This window comes from Polistes fuscatus, unplaced genomic scaffold (genome assembly GCF_010416935.1).
Source record: "Polistes fuscatus isolate 324 unplaced genomic scaffold, CU_Pfus_HIC Scaffold8, whole genome shotgun sequence".
NCBI classification, from domain to species: Eukaryota; Metazoa; Arthropoda; class Insecta; order Hymenoptera; family Vespidae; genus Polistes; species Polistes fuscatus.
Window position 1 is genome coordinate 6,016,673 of NW_025113162.1, and position 15,585 is coordinate 6,032,257.

At 36.6% G+C, this 15,585-nt stretch overlaps 1 protein-coding gene across 24 annotated transcripts in view; it reads right to left on the reverse strand.

Moving 5' to 3' along the window:
* The window catches only part of LOC122524814 (uncharacterized protein CG43867), a 134,726-nt gene that overhangs the window by 29,283 nt on the left and 89,858 nt on the right, over window positions 1-15,585 (reverse strand). For 3 of the 24 annotated variants that reach the window (XM_043647280.1, XM_043647277.1, XM_043647283.1), the window contains exon 2: window positions 14,264-14,616. The exons of 17 other annotated variants lie outside the window; for them this stretch is intronic. In XM_043647280.1, the coding sequence (XP_043503215.1) occupies window positions 14,264-14,338 (75 nt within the window). In that variant the 5' untranslated portion in view covers window positions 14,339-14,616. Of the gene's footprint in view, window positions 1-14,263; window positions 14,755-15,585 lie in introns of all 24 variants that reach the window. 4 more of the 24 variants (XM_043647284.1, XM_043647281.1, XM_043647279.1 and 1 more) reach the window with 2 other exon arrangements.

The window sequence follows — 15,585 nt, forward strand, 5'->3', positions numbered from 1 at the left end:
AAACGAATGTCTTGACCGCTTTACCACGAGCTTCCTAGTGGAAATTGAAGTAAGAGGGTGTTACTGGAACCTGGATGCGGTAAGGGTCGAAGGGGTGGCTCGGTAAAGGCTATGCTTTACCGTACTACGAAGAGAGAAAGAGAGAGAAAGAGAGTAGAGACCTTCGAAATCGTGTCGCGCGATAAATGTCCCGTGTAAACGCGGCTTTCCCGTTGGCCGATCGTATTTTGGGATTTCTCCTACCTAAACGTAACATTAATATAACGTTCGTAGGAAGTGGGTACGTACGTACGTACGATATGCTATAGCGGTACGCCACGAACGCTACGAAACTCCGTTTCAACCCTCCGCTCCTCCCCCGCACCCCTTCCCCGTTCATCCCTCCACCTCCCGGCCCGGCCGGCTAAGCGTACTTTACGTCCTACCGTTATCTTTTTCTTTCCAAAGAGAGGCTTGAAATAGAAACGGCCTCGGTAACGAGAATCCTACTACGAAAACCTGGCGAAGTAAAATCTACGGCAGTTCTTTCTTTAACATAAACACAACTCTAAAACTCCTATGATAACTTTGAATTTGCATTATTGCAGATTAGGAGAAACGTGTATAATAATCTTTACCTGGGTATAATGTGAGTTCTTTGTTTGTTTTCTTTTGTTTTTTTTTTTTTTTTTTAAATTACGACGATAAACGATAAATCGTAGCGTAATTCGGAGTGATATGATTTTTTTCTGGCTTGCGCACACTTTTCAAAAGTATGTAGTTGTTTTTTCTTTTTTTTTTCGTATTTAGAAATTTTTTTTTAAATATTATTATAAATATATTATTTATTGAACAGTACGAAAAAATTGGCAAATGTGTCGCTACAACATATTTTAATTTATGCCAATACCTGTCGCTGATACATCCATAAAGTACAAAGAGTTATTTAAAATATTTAAAATTCATCGAATCGTAACACCCGATTTCGATGTTCGGTTTATTTTTCTACGATAATTCTCGTATTAATAAGATACGATGTAACACGATCAAAATATAAAATACGTTAGAAAAACTAATCTAAAATAGATAAGCGAAAAGTAATCGATTATTATATGACTTCATACGTGTTTCGAAAAGATATTACGATAAGATCTAACATTTGCCTATCGTTTTATCGATAAAATTCACGGAATATTACCCTATTGCACGGGTTGCGCATACGAGAGAAAGAAAGAGAGAGAGAGAGAGTAAAAGGGGGTCACGAAATGACTGGAAATAAAAATAGTTTGTTCGTAAGGTCATAGAAAAGGTATTTTGATCGCTCGCAACCCATCAAAGATCCTCTAGCTATCGTTTTACGGTCTTCAGAGAAGGAAATAGAAGGAGGAGGAGGAGGACGAGGAGGAGGGTATTGCAAATGGGTAGAAGGGAGGTGGATTGTTCGATCTTAAATTTTATCTTGACCATTCAATCCCTTCAACTCCCCTTTTTATTCCGTTTCATTCCCACGTGCTTTCTTGACGTTTACAACCCCCGTAGAATTAAATGAGCAACGAAACTCTATACGACGAATTCGTTTTTTCTATTATATATGTATATATATATATATATATATGTACTGTGTATCTATATCGAAGTAATGAAAACTTTCACGAGGCTTTTTGCTTCTTTTTTATTTTTATAGGGGATCGTTACCAAATCAAATCTCAGGAGGTTGTGTGTATCGATTACAACGTTTGAGATGCGAAATAACGTAAGGGAACGAGCTTTAGTTTAGAAATTTTCTCCTATAGTCTAGCAATACCTTTTCCATTTTCCTAAGAAACGTCGCTTTTGGTTCATGGCGGTGGTGGGTGAGGGGTAGGAGATTGGGGGGATGGTTTCAAGGATATCAAAAGAGAGAGAAAGAGAAAAAGATGGGCGTTCGAGAAATCGCTTAGGAGTCGAGCGATGGCCCAGGCCACGAGATAAAGAAAGGAGCTAGTGCCTTGTAAAGCTCGTAGCCCAGATGCGTCCCGTGTGTTTTATTGCCCTTTTACGTTCCGTCACTAAGGGCTGGATGACGCCGCGAGATCCTTCCTTCTTTCCTTCCTTCTACCTACATACTAGGAAACAATGAAAGCTGCCCGCACTGCACCGAGAGAGAGGGTTGCTTTTATAAGTGTAGGTATGTGTTTGTATTTCAATGTGTTTGTATCTCAGTGTGTTTGTATATAGTATATAATATATATATATTTATATATAAAAGAGATAGAGAGAATGGTAAATGTAAAAGACAGCCGAGAAGAAAGAAGCACAAACACGTTCTATCGTAGATCACAACTGCGTTCCCAACTTCAAAGTTCGAAAGGGAAACTTTGGAGAGCTGCGGACCATGGCGGTTGTTGCTCGTTCAAGCGAAACCGCAAAAGACGAATAGACCGAAAAGAAGAAAACAGTCAAATAAAAGAGAAAGAAGAAAAAAGAGAGAGAGAAGAAAATGAATGGGGAAATTCAAAAAGGCAGAAAATCGAGAGGAGAGCAGTCGACTTTCCTCGATCACCGAGAGAATAATTTTCCAAGTGGCCCCCTGCCCCAACCCCGTTCGCTCCACCACCACCAGCCAATATCTATGTTGGTTCAGCGTAATTTCGGTCGCGTAGGAGAAATCCAGCGAAAACTCCATCGAGAATTCGTTTTCCCGTTATTGAATAATTTCTACGGTCCGGGCGTGGGAATGTAAACCGTGCTTGGGGGTTTGAAAAGCAGCTACTGAATGCAGCCACGACCCGTGCACTCACACGGAAGGGGGTGGAGAGAGGTAGAGGGTAGGGTAGGGGGGAGGGGTTCCGGGGTTACTACCAGCCCACTAATATCAAAAGTTCAAAACTGCTCGCGTACAGTTGCCGCCGAACGTTTGCTCTTCCGTATACACTCTTCCTTCCTTTTTGGTTGTTTACATCGGTAAATGGAAAGGGGTTAAAGCTCGCGCGCGCGCAATAGCACGCAATAGCATACAATAGCATGTATGTTAATGCATACTTATGCTATACCTTCCACCGCAATAATGATCATCATTACGAGCGTATGGTATTATTAACAATCATACGTGCAACGTGTGCACAGTCTGAATGCCGGTTCTCCAACAACCGAATGCGAGCATCGAATTTTAATGAATGCCAATCCTCTCCTCTCGTGTTATGTAGAATATTCTATCGATCCTAAAATGTGTGGTAAACGTGAATGATTCTCGCGTCTCTTTCTCTATCTCCGTAAGCTAAAATTATAAGTTTAAAAATGTAACGAGGACAATTGTTGTTTCCCCTTTTTAATGTCTAAAAACAAGTGTCCAGACTCTTCTTCTTCTTTTTCCTTTTCTTCCTTGTCGTTAATTTCAGTCTCGACTCATCAACTAACAAGTCCAAGCTTTTATTACTTTCACGTTCCCGTACCTATATAAAAGCATCTTCATTTTAACAGGAAAGTGCTATCAGTAAATGCATTAAAGAGGGACACGCGAAACATAGTTCTTGGTAGACTTTCGAGTGTTGTTCGTTGAAGTAAGCCATCGAGAAACAAGTAGTCTTAACTCCGCCATCATCGTGCCCGGCTTACGAGGAAATTGCAAGAGTTCGTTGATACTTCGAGTAGATTGAAGATTAATCTCCAAGAAATACTCGTATTACACATACATGTATATATTATAAACGCGCGTGTGTAAAGATATATACAACCGTTGCGTTTACTTCTTTTTCTATTTTTTTTTTCTTCTATTGTTCTCTATCAAAGTTCACTACCTTCTCCTCTCTCTATTAATTTCGTTGAAATAGAGGAATTTTCGTCGAGTGTGCGCGCGCGTTTAGATCGAACGAAATTATCCTCGGGTACTTGGATTTGAACGTACCCTATCGAGAAAATAAGGGCCAGTTTTTTTCTAAGCTTCTTCATAGGTGAATAATCGTGAGTTCAATTAGGGGGAAACAAAAAAAGAAACAAAACCTACTTAAATTTCACGAATTCGCAACCGTTCTACCGACACCTTAACCTTTTATACCGTAAAATAAAATACAAGTCCTTTCGTTCTTTCCCTTCCATCCTTCCTTCGTTCCTTTTATCTCGGGTCCAGAGCGGATTAATTTTTGTTTACGAGTACGCTCTCGTATGTGTAGAAAAACACACGTGCGAAAGGCTTAGAGAAAGATGAAGAGACACGGACAGAGTTAGGGATTCTTTTGGGAAGGCGGGGGGAGGGTTTGGGGGTGGTGGTGGTGGTGGTGGTGGTGGTGTTGAAAGTAAGGGCTCGATAATACGCGTTTCATCCTCTCGCAAAAAGCCGCTTAGGTTGGGATCCTGGCCAAAAAAGCTTCCTCCTCCTCCTCCTCCTCCTTTTCCTCTCAACTCCCCCTCAACCCCAAGCCCAACCCACCGTCCAACGAGAAAACTCGCGGATTTCCCTGAAGGGATAAACAACGAAAGTCGAAAGACGTGTTCTCGACGATTTTCAGTCTAGCCATCTCGATGTTACACGCCTCGTGGCTGATCCTCTCGAATGCGAAGTTTGACGCTTCGAATACCTCCGAGCACTTTCGAGAATCGTCGAGGAAAAAAACTGTTATGGAAAAGTAAAAGGAAATAAGGAAATATGAAAATATGAAAATACATGCTTCTGTGTGTATGTGTGTGTGTGTGTGGGATAATAGAAAGGCAAAAAATAAGACAAAATATTTCGATCTACTCGGTTAATATTTTATCAAATAAATGCTATCATTTATAACAAGGGATAGTTTTATTATTAATAATAATAATACTGACCATTTATTTAATATACCGATCAAATAAATAACAGTTCTTCTCCCCCTTTAGAAAAAAGAAAAGGAAAGGGTAGGAAAAGGAAAGGAAAATTTTATCAAGAAACTCGAAGGATAAGTAATGACCATGGTCGAAAACAATCGAGAAACGCGTTTGTTTCCGAAAAGACCCTTCGAAAATGATTCCGTTGGGTATAAAAGCAAGCGTGATCCTTTTAGATCAATCTGTTGATGCAAGCTCGACCACGAAAAACGAAGGGGAGGATTCTGAAAGGAGATACATACCCCTCTACTACGTCATAGTACTTCTCAACTTTCTTAGATTGAATTAGAATGCTCGCCACGTGATTAGACATTGTAGACGTTCCTGACGGATTAAGATAAGATCGTATCGGACGTATACTAACTCAAAAGATCTAGTATTCGTACCCTTGCTATTAATTTTAAACAATTCTAATGCAATACCACGAAATATTTCTATAAAGGAAACATGTCTTAAGGATTATTATAATACATTTTTTTTAATTGATATCAATATTATTGTGAAAATAATTGTAATAATAGAAATTTTATTTACAAATTTTATTATAAGAGAATTTTATTTAAAAAAATTGTATTTAATAATAGAATTATTTGTCATTTCTATGAAAAATCGTTTTAAAAGCATTTTAAAATGCGAATAAAAATCAACTAATTGTATTATTATTCTATCTCTTATATAAGTATGAATACTTTTGTCATATATGTTGTCAAATAATATTTGTTCAACGAAAGAAAATCTTGTTCTCCAATATATGAAATGGGTAAGGTTTATATTATTTTAAAAAACAAATTTCTGTATATAAATATCTTCAAACTTTACATTAAAAATAAATATCACCAATTATTAAATTATTGACAATAAGGAAAATATATTATATTATATATAAATATATTATATTCCTTATATATATATATATATATAATATATAAGGAATATATATTATATTATATATAAATATATTATATTATGAACAAACGAACACGTACAGATATTAGAAGAAATAAATAATAACAATAACTCTCTAACTTGTATATTTTCCTAATCAAGATATTACTTTTTGATATAAAGAATATCGTAAGACATGTTCGTTAAATGACGCGATGATAGGATAAATTGAATAAAAGAAGAAGATATATCCCTAACTCGTCTTGGTGGTTTCGTTAATAACGAAAAGAGCTTCTTCTCTCTCTCTCTCTCTTAGTAAAAGAATAAAGGAAAAAAAAGGAGAAAAGGGATGAACAGGGAAAGGGAAAATAATAATCTACTCCTGGTTGCTATAGGGGGAAAGGAAAAAAAGAGAAGTAAAATAGAAAGAAGAAGAAGAAGAATAAGAAGAGCTACGAAGTAGATGGTGTAAGTCACCACCCTAACCCCTCCCCCTCCCGTTGCTTTATCCGTATCTATTTTCTGCCTCTCGCAGGAGGACTTATCGGTCCTCATGTACGATGCCGTTTGCCGTTAGGGTGCCTCCCACTTTGCCGTTCGTCGAAGTAGATTCTCTCCTTCGAGACTCGTCTCTTTAAAGACGTTTTCCTTAAAGAAAAAAGAGAGAGAGAGAGAGAGAGAGAGAGAGACGAGGGGGAAAAAGGAGGGAGGAGGAGGAGGAGGAGGAAGAAGAACGCACCCAACGTATAATAATATCGATGGCATCGTTTTCTTTTGGAAAATCCGTTGAAATATTTTCACGATTTTTCCGACAAAGCGAACCACCCCAACGTTTCCTCTCTCCTTCCTCTTCCTCTTCCTTTCCCCCTCCCCACCTCCAACTAAAGTCGTCGCGAAGTGACTCATTTTTAACCGCGTTAACCCTTTGACTGCTGTGGACGCATATATGCGTTTGTCGATATGAATGTAAAATAAGTTTAATGTAAGTTTGCATATTGATTATTGTCAAATGATGATTATACTAGAAAGAAAAACTTTAATTATTAAATACACAATTTATTATTAGAGAATCTGATTAATAATATCAATAAACTAAAATTTGCTACTTGAGAAATATTTCAATTTGAAAGTATATAACACGGATATAAGAAAAAGCAAAACTTTAAAAGCTTTTTTTTCTCAAAATTGGTTAAGCATTTTATGGAAGGTATACTACTGATATACCAAAGCTCATAAAAATCCATGAGGGCACATCCGTAAGGTCTTCTTGTAAGTGATAATATTTAACAAAGCGCGGATCGGCGAGTTAAACCTGGAAGAAAAATATTTTTCACCAGGTAAAATGAATCCCAACGGGGTTGTTGAGGGAATGGTGGTGGTGGTGGTGGTCCGCGAACGAGATCGCGAAGAGAATATGAAAGGAAACAGGGATGATGAAAGGTGGAAGAGGTTTTGGTACGTACGTTACTGGGATGAGAAGCAGCAGGAAGGTGGTGTTGAGGGGGTTGGTTTTAAACGGGGTGGGTATTGCTTGGGGTTGAGAGAGAAACACCGTTGGTGTTAGAAGCTGTTGGAAAGAACGAACGACGAGCCTCGGAAACTTTATCATCGTCGTCGTTGTCGGCAGCCGGCGGTGCGATCGTTAATTTTACACCGCAATGAGATATATCGTTGGGAACACCGTTACCGACTGCGATCGTGTGTACTTGGCGGACGATTACGAGAGCCAAGAAAAATAGTTCTAATCCTCGTATACGATCGTCGTTGTATTAAGAAAGAAAGAGTGAGAGAGAGAGAGAGAAAGAGATGAAAAAAGGAAGAAGAAACTTGTTTTTTTCATATAGATACATTCTTATTAAATTTATTCTACTATATTTCTTCCGGAGGAATATAAAATTAGAATCGACGGATAGTATCGGGCAAACATTACGGTAGATTATTATAATTATCATATCCAATAAATCACATTTGCATGTTATGTAAATCTAAAATCAAAACATATGGTAATTTGTTTTACAGAGATAGTGCCGAACGTATTGGATTTAATATTAATTAGATTTTTAATTTGTATGAGAGATTTATTCTAATCTATGTTTTATACTGTATTCGTAGAAAACATGTGATTTTTTTTTCTTTTTTATCATCTCGTCAAACAAATAATTATAAAAAGAAAACGAACTAATATAAAACGACACTAAGAAGTCATTTTATTTGGCGCGTTTACGAGTGAATTAATGATATAAATTAAAAAATGATAAAAAAAGCAAGTCTTATTCGTAATAATATATAAAACACTGACTAAATATTATTATTATTATTATATAGTTTGAAATATACCAAATTTTATAGAAACTTGAAACTTTAATCCTCGTTCCTAAAAAAAAAACAAAAAAACAAAAACGAAAGAAAATACGATAGAAATTTCTAAAGCAATGCGACTAACGATAAGCGGTTATGATCGATCGATAGTAGAGAGAAGAGGAGGAGAAAGAAGAGAGGAAGAAGGAGGGGAGGTTAAAAGAGGTGCGAAAATGCTATCGTAAACATTTCGCAACTAGCATCATCCTCTTTCTATTTATTTTTTCTTTTTTTTCGGGCGATATCGTTGCTAATAAAACTGTCAATGTTTCGTCAATGGATTTGCCGGTAGGATGCACCAAAACAATTCGTAGTTTTACCACGTAAGCACGTAGAACAAAAGAGAGGAATATTATCGGTGTGCGAATACGTAGGTTCCTAGTAAACGACAGGAAGGAAGGAAGGAAGGAAGGAAAGCACCACCAGACACAACAACACCACCCACCTCTTTGTATCGTTCGCAACACTTATCCACTATGTATTTTCTACCTACCCTTTGCACCCCTATTCGCGCGTGCAAGCACGCACCGTGCTTATTTTAGTCTACCTTTCCCCTACCTACCACCCACCCACCCACCCATCTCCTCTTCCTCCTCCTTCTAAACCCAACACCACTCCCGTTTCACGAAACATACACCAACGATTCTGCTAAACCGTATGTTCTGATACAACCAGATACGAGCTTTCTGTTCCTTTATTTTTTCTTTTTATTGTTATTGTTGTTGTTGTTCTTCTTCTTTCTATTTTGTTGTTGTCTTGTTTTTGAATGTAAGTCCATCAAATAAGCTCACTGTCTCGACCGTATTCACCCACACGCGGTTACGTGTAATCATTTTCTTGTTCTTTTTCTCTATCTCTGTTTTTCTCACATTTAATAAACTTCATCGTCCCTGTATTCGCAGTGCAGAGCAGTGCAGAGCAGAGCAATTGCGTAGACGGGCACGTTAATTTATGTATAATTTCATTAACGAGTTGAAACTTTAACGAACGGTTAATGGTGTTTACACTGCGTCTACGTCGTTGATGGCGTGTGAAAGTTTATCCCTATGGAAAAGATGTTATTAAGAACGGTGAATAAAAATAAGAAGAAAACGGTGGAAAAGAAAAAAATATCACAGGGAGGGAGAAAAATTGTTAGAGAGAAGAAAAACCTACCGTTTTTGTAAATATATTATATCTAAAGGATGTTTTTCAACAAAAATTTTGCGTTACATCCCGCGAATAGGCTAACGGTCAAAATTAATCGATCGTTTTACGAAATGATAGAAATTTGAATTACGATGAAATTAAATTGTCTATTTAATTTTGATTGTATTCGTACGGGAAATCAATTAATAATTATTTTCAATCTGAACGCGTGTCATACATTTATAAAACTTTATTAGCGTAAAACCTATTTAAATATTCTATTTAATCGCTCCTATATAATTAGGATCATAATTATTTCTTTCAATAAATTACTTCAACAAGATTACAGTAACTGTTATCTAATATTCCAAACAAGTTATTATGAAGATTGAAAATATACTTTTTTATTTTTTTTTAAAGCATTCCCGTTAGATTCTTTACATTTCTTCGATAATCGTTTCTAACTAAACTAAATATATTTGTAATCATTTTTTGTCAAGAAATATATTTTAGATTTGTCTCGAACAATATTGTATAATTTTTGTATATAGTAAAATCATTTAGATTGGTAGTAGTATCTGTATAAGTATAGTTACGTTGAAAATCTAGTGTGATTGAATAGATAAAAGGGACGAAAACGTTTGGGTGTGTAATAGTAGTAGTAACAATAGTATCACGAAACGTTTCGTGTTTAACAAAGCCGATATCCTCGATCACGTTCTACTCGCGAACGAACTTGACTATATACACATATATGTATGTATATATATATATACATATATGCATAGGTAAGAGAAACTCTAGCAATGTTGGGTTCGATAACTCTGTCGCATAAAAGCTGTTATGCTACGCACGACGCAAACGAGCCGGTAGCTAACACTCAACGAAGAAGACAACGACGGTTCTCGCATTTATCCAAGTTAAACGAGGCCGAGTACGCCCTGTCTGTTTCATTTTCTATACGTGTATGTGTATGTGTATGTATATATATATATATATATTGCATGATCGATTTGCATGGGAACACTACGAGGGAATAAGTCGTTTAACAATTGTACGATATTACCATAACAAATTTCATTAAAAGTTGTATTTTCAAATGAACAAAATGTATTCCAAATCAAATAAACAAATAACATTTATCGTTTGGTCAGTATACTTTGTTCGATAAATTCTGTCAGTATATTTATAACGAAGTTTTTATTATATTAATCGATTTAACAATTATTATTATTATTATTTCGTTTTAATTAAACCCTGTATATTTATTTGAAAATAACTAAATAAAATGCAAATGTTTATGGCTGTCTACATTACATTATTTTCTTTTAGGATGTCGTTCGGATATAGTATGACCTGTCTTGATTATGCAAACGTGCATTTTGGCTTTGTCTGCTCATTTCCTCTCGGAAAATAATATATATCTATGTATATACATGCATAACAACCACCGACCAACCACCATGAGCGTAAACTTCGTTCATTGTTCTCTGACTTTTCCGTTTTACGATACGCAATCCTCGATTACACATTTAATCTCGTATAACATAATAACGATGATAATAAACATCTTTATATTCCGACGTTTTAATAAGCATCCTTACGGGGGTAAAAAGAATCTACGACTAATTTATTCCCGATTTACGTTTACAATATAAATATTTCTTTATTATTTTAAAATTTTTATATAATCTATATAATATTATTGAATAAATATATTATGTAATATAATTTTGTGTAAATAGAAAATAGAAAATATATACAATTATAAATAAAAGAAAATATTTAACTCGCTTGAGAGAAAAATCGTTTGAACGAAATTTTAACGAATTTATTGAAAAGAAACGTGCACAAAACGGGTGAAGAACCTCGATCTGCGGGGGAATATTCGAAAAAAAGAACAAAAAAGAATTTCTTTTCTGATTTTATTTTCCCCGTTCCTCATCCCACCCCTACGATAATCCGCGCCCGTTTCGTTTCCGATCTAATGGAATTCACGCAGCGTGAATGTCGTTAATCGCAAAAGGAATTCGCGGTAGTTTTCGGTATCGTTTAAAGAGTCGATAAAACGTATGGCGCGTATCGATGAAACGTGATTGCGGATCAATTTCCATTTTTTTTTCTTTTTGTTTCCTTTCTTTCTCTTTTTCCTCGTTTTCCCTCCCGTTTGCATGAGGAGATTGCTCGTAAATTTTCTTTTTTCTTTTTTTTTCACGGTTCGAAGTAAAAAGAGAGAGAGAGAGAGGGTGGGCGGGGGTGGGAGCTGGGGGTAGAGAGGGTGAGTGAAAAGTAGATGAAAAATGGAAGAGATGAAACGTGAATTGCAGACGAAGGGAAAAAACTGTGATGCAAAAAAATGTGTGCGCTCGTGTGTATATATACATATATATATGTGTGTGTGTGTGTGTGTGTGGATGGATATATGTGTAGATGTGTATGCGAGAGAAAACGCTCGCGCAAAAATCCGCGTTGGCGTTTGACGTGGAAAATCGTCAAAAGGGTAGGAGGAAGAAACGAGAGGGGGGGATGAGGTGGATGGGGTGTGGGGGAGGAGGAGGAGGGTAAAGAGGTTGGTCGAGCTTTTCCCTGTACGAGCTCTACATTAAAGCCGCATTACGGAGACGCACCGGTGCGGCGGTTAGGGTGACGCGACGTTAAAGCATATCCGCTTTGAAAATGGCCGACTATAGTGTCGCGATGACATGATCTGAAAAATGTTACAAGTTACAACGATCACCAATAACGAATGTTTAACAAAATTTTTTAACATATAACAAAAAGAAAATATACGTATGTATTTGAATTCGTACACAATTTACGTATCGATTATTTATATACAGTTTAACTCGTTTGTTAAACATTCCATACTTGAATTCTTGAATTATAAAATATAGTATTTTCATTTATTACATTTAACCTGTGGTGGAAAAAAATTGATTAGACCATTGTTGTCACCGTATTCATTCGATATAAATTTAAATCGTACGCGATCTGTAAAATATCGATAATAAATGATTACATGAATATATGATTAAAAAAAAAGTTGATAGGTTTAGTATATTGTATCATTGTAATCTATCGAAAATGATCCGAGACAACGCGTGACAACCAACGTAGGTTGTTGTGCCGTGCCGTTTTGTACGCGTAAGAGAGACGTGCCCTAACATTTAACGGGAGAAAATTATGACAGACGCGCACGACCGGTTTACAAATTGAATAATCCGATTAGCTTTCTGGCGCGTTGACGACGTTCGATTGAATTTGTAATCGGCAATACGCGAACGATTTCGTCGCACGTCTAATACGACGTCCAATTCCAATTAAACGCGGAAGTCATCGCAGCGGAACGATTCAACTACTCCCCATACATTTACTTTCTATTCAAGATAGAAATCTTCTTAGAAAGTGCAATTAGCTATAACGTAATCGGCTTTTCAAAGATGCTCGGCTAATGGTCGGATAATCCTTTATATACGTATATATATATGTGACACACTTACATATATATACATATACATGTGAAATATTCTACTACTTCATTAATCCTATGTAACACATACATATATACAGAAATAGATTCGTATAAACGTAGACACATACACGTACTAAAGTTCATAAAAAGAACACCCGATTCTAATCTTCTTTCGTCCTCAAGAAGGTGAAAATCATTTGAAGTCTGACATAAATATATAAGTAAGTATATAAGTACTTAAGTATGAGATTAAAGAGTGAGAGAGAGACACAGACATAATTTACGACAAGAGACAACAAGAAAGAGAGGGGAGTCATTTTTTCGCTCAATTAACAATTAACGTGTATTATTAGGAAGCGAGCCGGGGTCTTCCTGTATTACATAGGTACATAGTATATATATCTAGTAACATCGTAGGAGGATGGCTTTAGAGGCAGTAAAGCGCTTAAGCGTAAGAGTGCCTTTGAACAGGGCCTGCGTATCCCTTTCTCTCTCTCTCTCTTTCTCTCTCTCACTTTCTGTCTTTTACGCTCGTACGGTACGCCCGGTTGCGAGGAGTGTACGGTCGTGCGCGTGTGGGACGTTCGCTAAGTGGTCCATTCAGCGTTGCCTGACGGAATACATTACAGGAAGTAGCAGTTAAAAAACCTCCTCCTCCTCCTCCACCTCCCCCACCGCCAACTCCTCCACCACCATCTTCTCTTCTCTTCTCTTCTCTTCCTCTTGCATACCCTCCTCGACCTACCCCTTTCATTCGACGCGTAGTTATATATAATTGTGACTTTAATTCGAGCGTTTATTATACTCATGTAATCGAGGGATCCTAAGACTGACAATGGCACGTGCTTCAATTATGCGTGTGTTCAAAAATAAAAGATATTAATGGTTAGAAGAAAAAAAGAGAAATTTTCTTCCTTTCCGTTTCATTTCTTCTTTTATCTTTTGCTCGGAATTTTTTCTTTTTTTTTTTAAGTGCAACCTGGACGAACTACCATCTTTCTTCTTCTTATCAACTGAAAATGAACGACCCTAGGATCCTCCGTTTTTAAGGTCCACGGACGACCGATTGGTGGACGAGCGAGCAAGGGTAATTAGGTGTAATGAAATTTTATCGCTGCATTAAAGTTAATGCGTATTAATTGAATGGAGAGGGTCAGGCCGTTAGCAGAGGATAAAACGTCGACGCCAAACCCTGGCTAATTCGATTTTGAATGGTTCGTCATGCGAAAGAGTAAGAGAGAGAGTAAGAGAGAGAGTAAGGGAGAGAAAGAGAAATAGAAAAAGAGAGAGATGGTTTTACGGTGTACCTAACTCACAAGAAAAGAGATTTATCTCGTAGCTAACGATTCCTCACTCTACACAATCAACCTTTTTCCTCGCACAATTTTCAGCCCCATCCCCCTTCTCTATACATTTAACGGGTGTTCAACTTCATTCAATCGTTACAAATATTTCATTACATTTAAAAATAACAATTAAAATGATACGTGATCGATAATACCTGAGATAATTGTATTTCACGTGAAAAACAAACCGAGTTTCCCTTCCCCGAAGGATTTGCAATCAATAAGTAAACAATGAAAAATAGTCCAGGAGCAATTAAAAGATTACCTTCCGAAGCATCTCCTCGAGGGACTCCATATCCAGAGCGGAGTTGTTGTTCTCGGTGTGAACGGGTTGAACCATTTGTCAAACTTTTTTCCAACCCTTTTTTTTCGAGTTTTCTTGATCACTCGCGAGCCGTCGTTTCGTAAACGCGCACCACCGTCTTCTTTCCCCCTACTTTTCTTTTTCCCTTCCTTCCTTCCTTCTTTCCTTCGTTCGTTCGTTCGTTTGTTCGTTTCTTCCTTTTTTATTTTTTCTGTTTTTTTTCTTTTTTCTTCGTGCCGGTTCAAAGGGTCTCTAATCGTCCGTAACGATCGTTCTTCCTAAAACGCGATTATCTCTCGGCACCATTCTTTCGACTTAGGAAAAAAAAAAAATGCCACACTTTACTCCTTTACTTCCACCAACTTCCTTTTCCCGCAACGAAGAAATCACATTCCCTTTTACGGATCGTGATTAATTTTGATGTAATTATTTCTCTAAGAGAAACGAGGATCCTATGAAAAATTCAGAACAAAAATAACCGAAATGTTTGTAAGAAAAGTGGAAGATAAAATACACCCGTGACAGTTGATCGAGTTTAAAACTAAAGAAATATTTCATTTTATGATTTATTTCGTAATATAAATAATTATCATTATTATATATATATATTAAAAATTTAAATAACGAAATAAATCATAAGATAAATTTCATTGAAATTCGATCAGCTGTAGCAATAACACTGGTCCCATATATTTTTCTAGAAAAAGCTGGACAAATTTATTACAGGAAAACTTAGGGTTTACAAAAAAAAAGAAAAAAGAAAAAAGAAAATAGAAAACGATCGAATAGTTGGCTGCAGTTTATTATCGCGTGATAAAGGCCAATGAATTAAGTAGACAATAATAATAATAATAACAACAAGTTTAGTCGCATTGACGATATACGAGAGACAACTGGGGAATAAGGAGGGGAAGAAAAAAAAGGGGGGAAAGAAAAGGGGGACGAAAAAAGAAAACAACTAAGAGGAAGATGAATAGAAGAAATAGAAGAAAAGGAAGAAAAAGAAGAGAAAGAGAGAAAGAGACAGATAGATAGATAGATAGATAAAGAGAGAGAGAGAAAGAGAGAAAAGAGAAAGAGAAAGAGAAAGAGAAAGAGAAATAGAAAGTACATGCGCTTTAGAGGGTCACGAGGATGTATCTCTCATTTTAACATGGAGACTATTTTAACCGGCGGTATAAATTACGTCGGCGAGTTGCCTGAGAGGGGACAGTTTGTCTTTTTGCCGTTGCTTTCGAACTTTTCCTCGTCGTTATGTTAGTTCCTCTACCACGCGAATACTA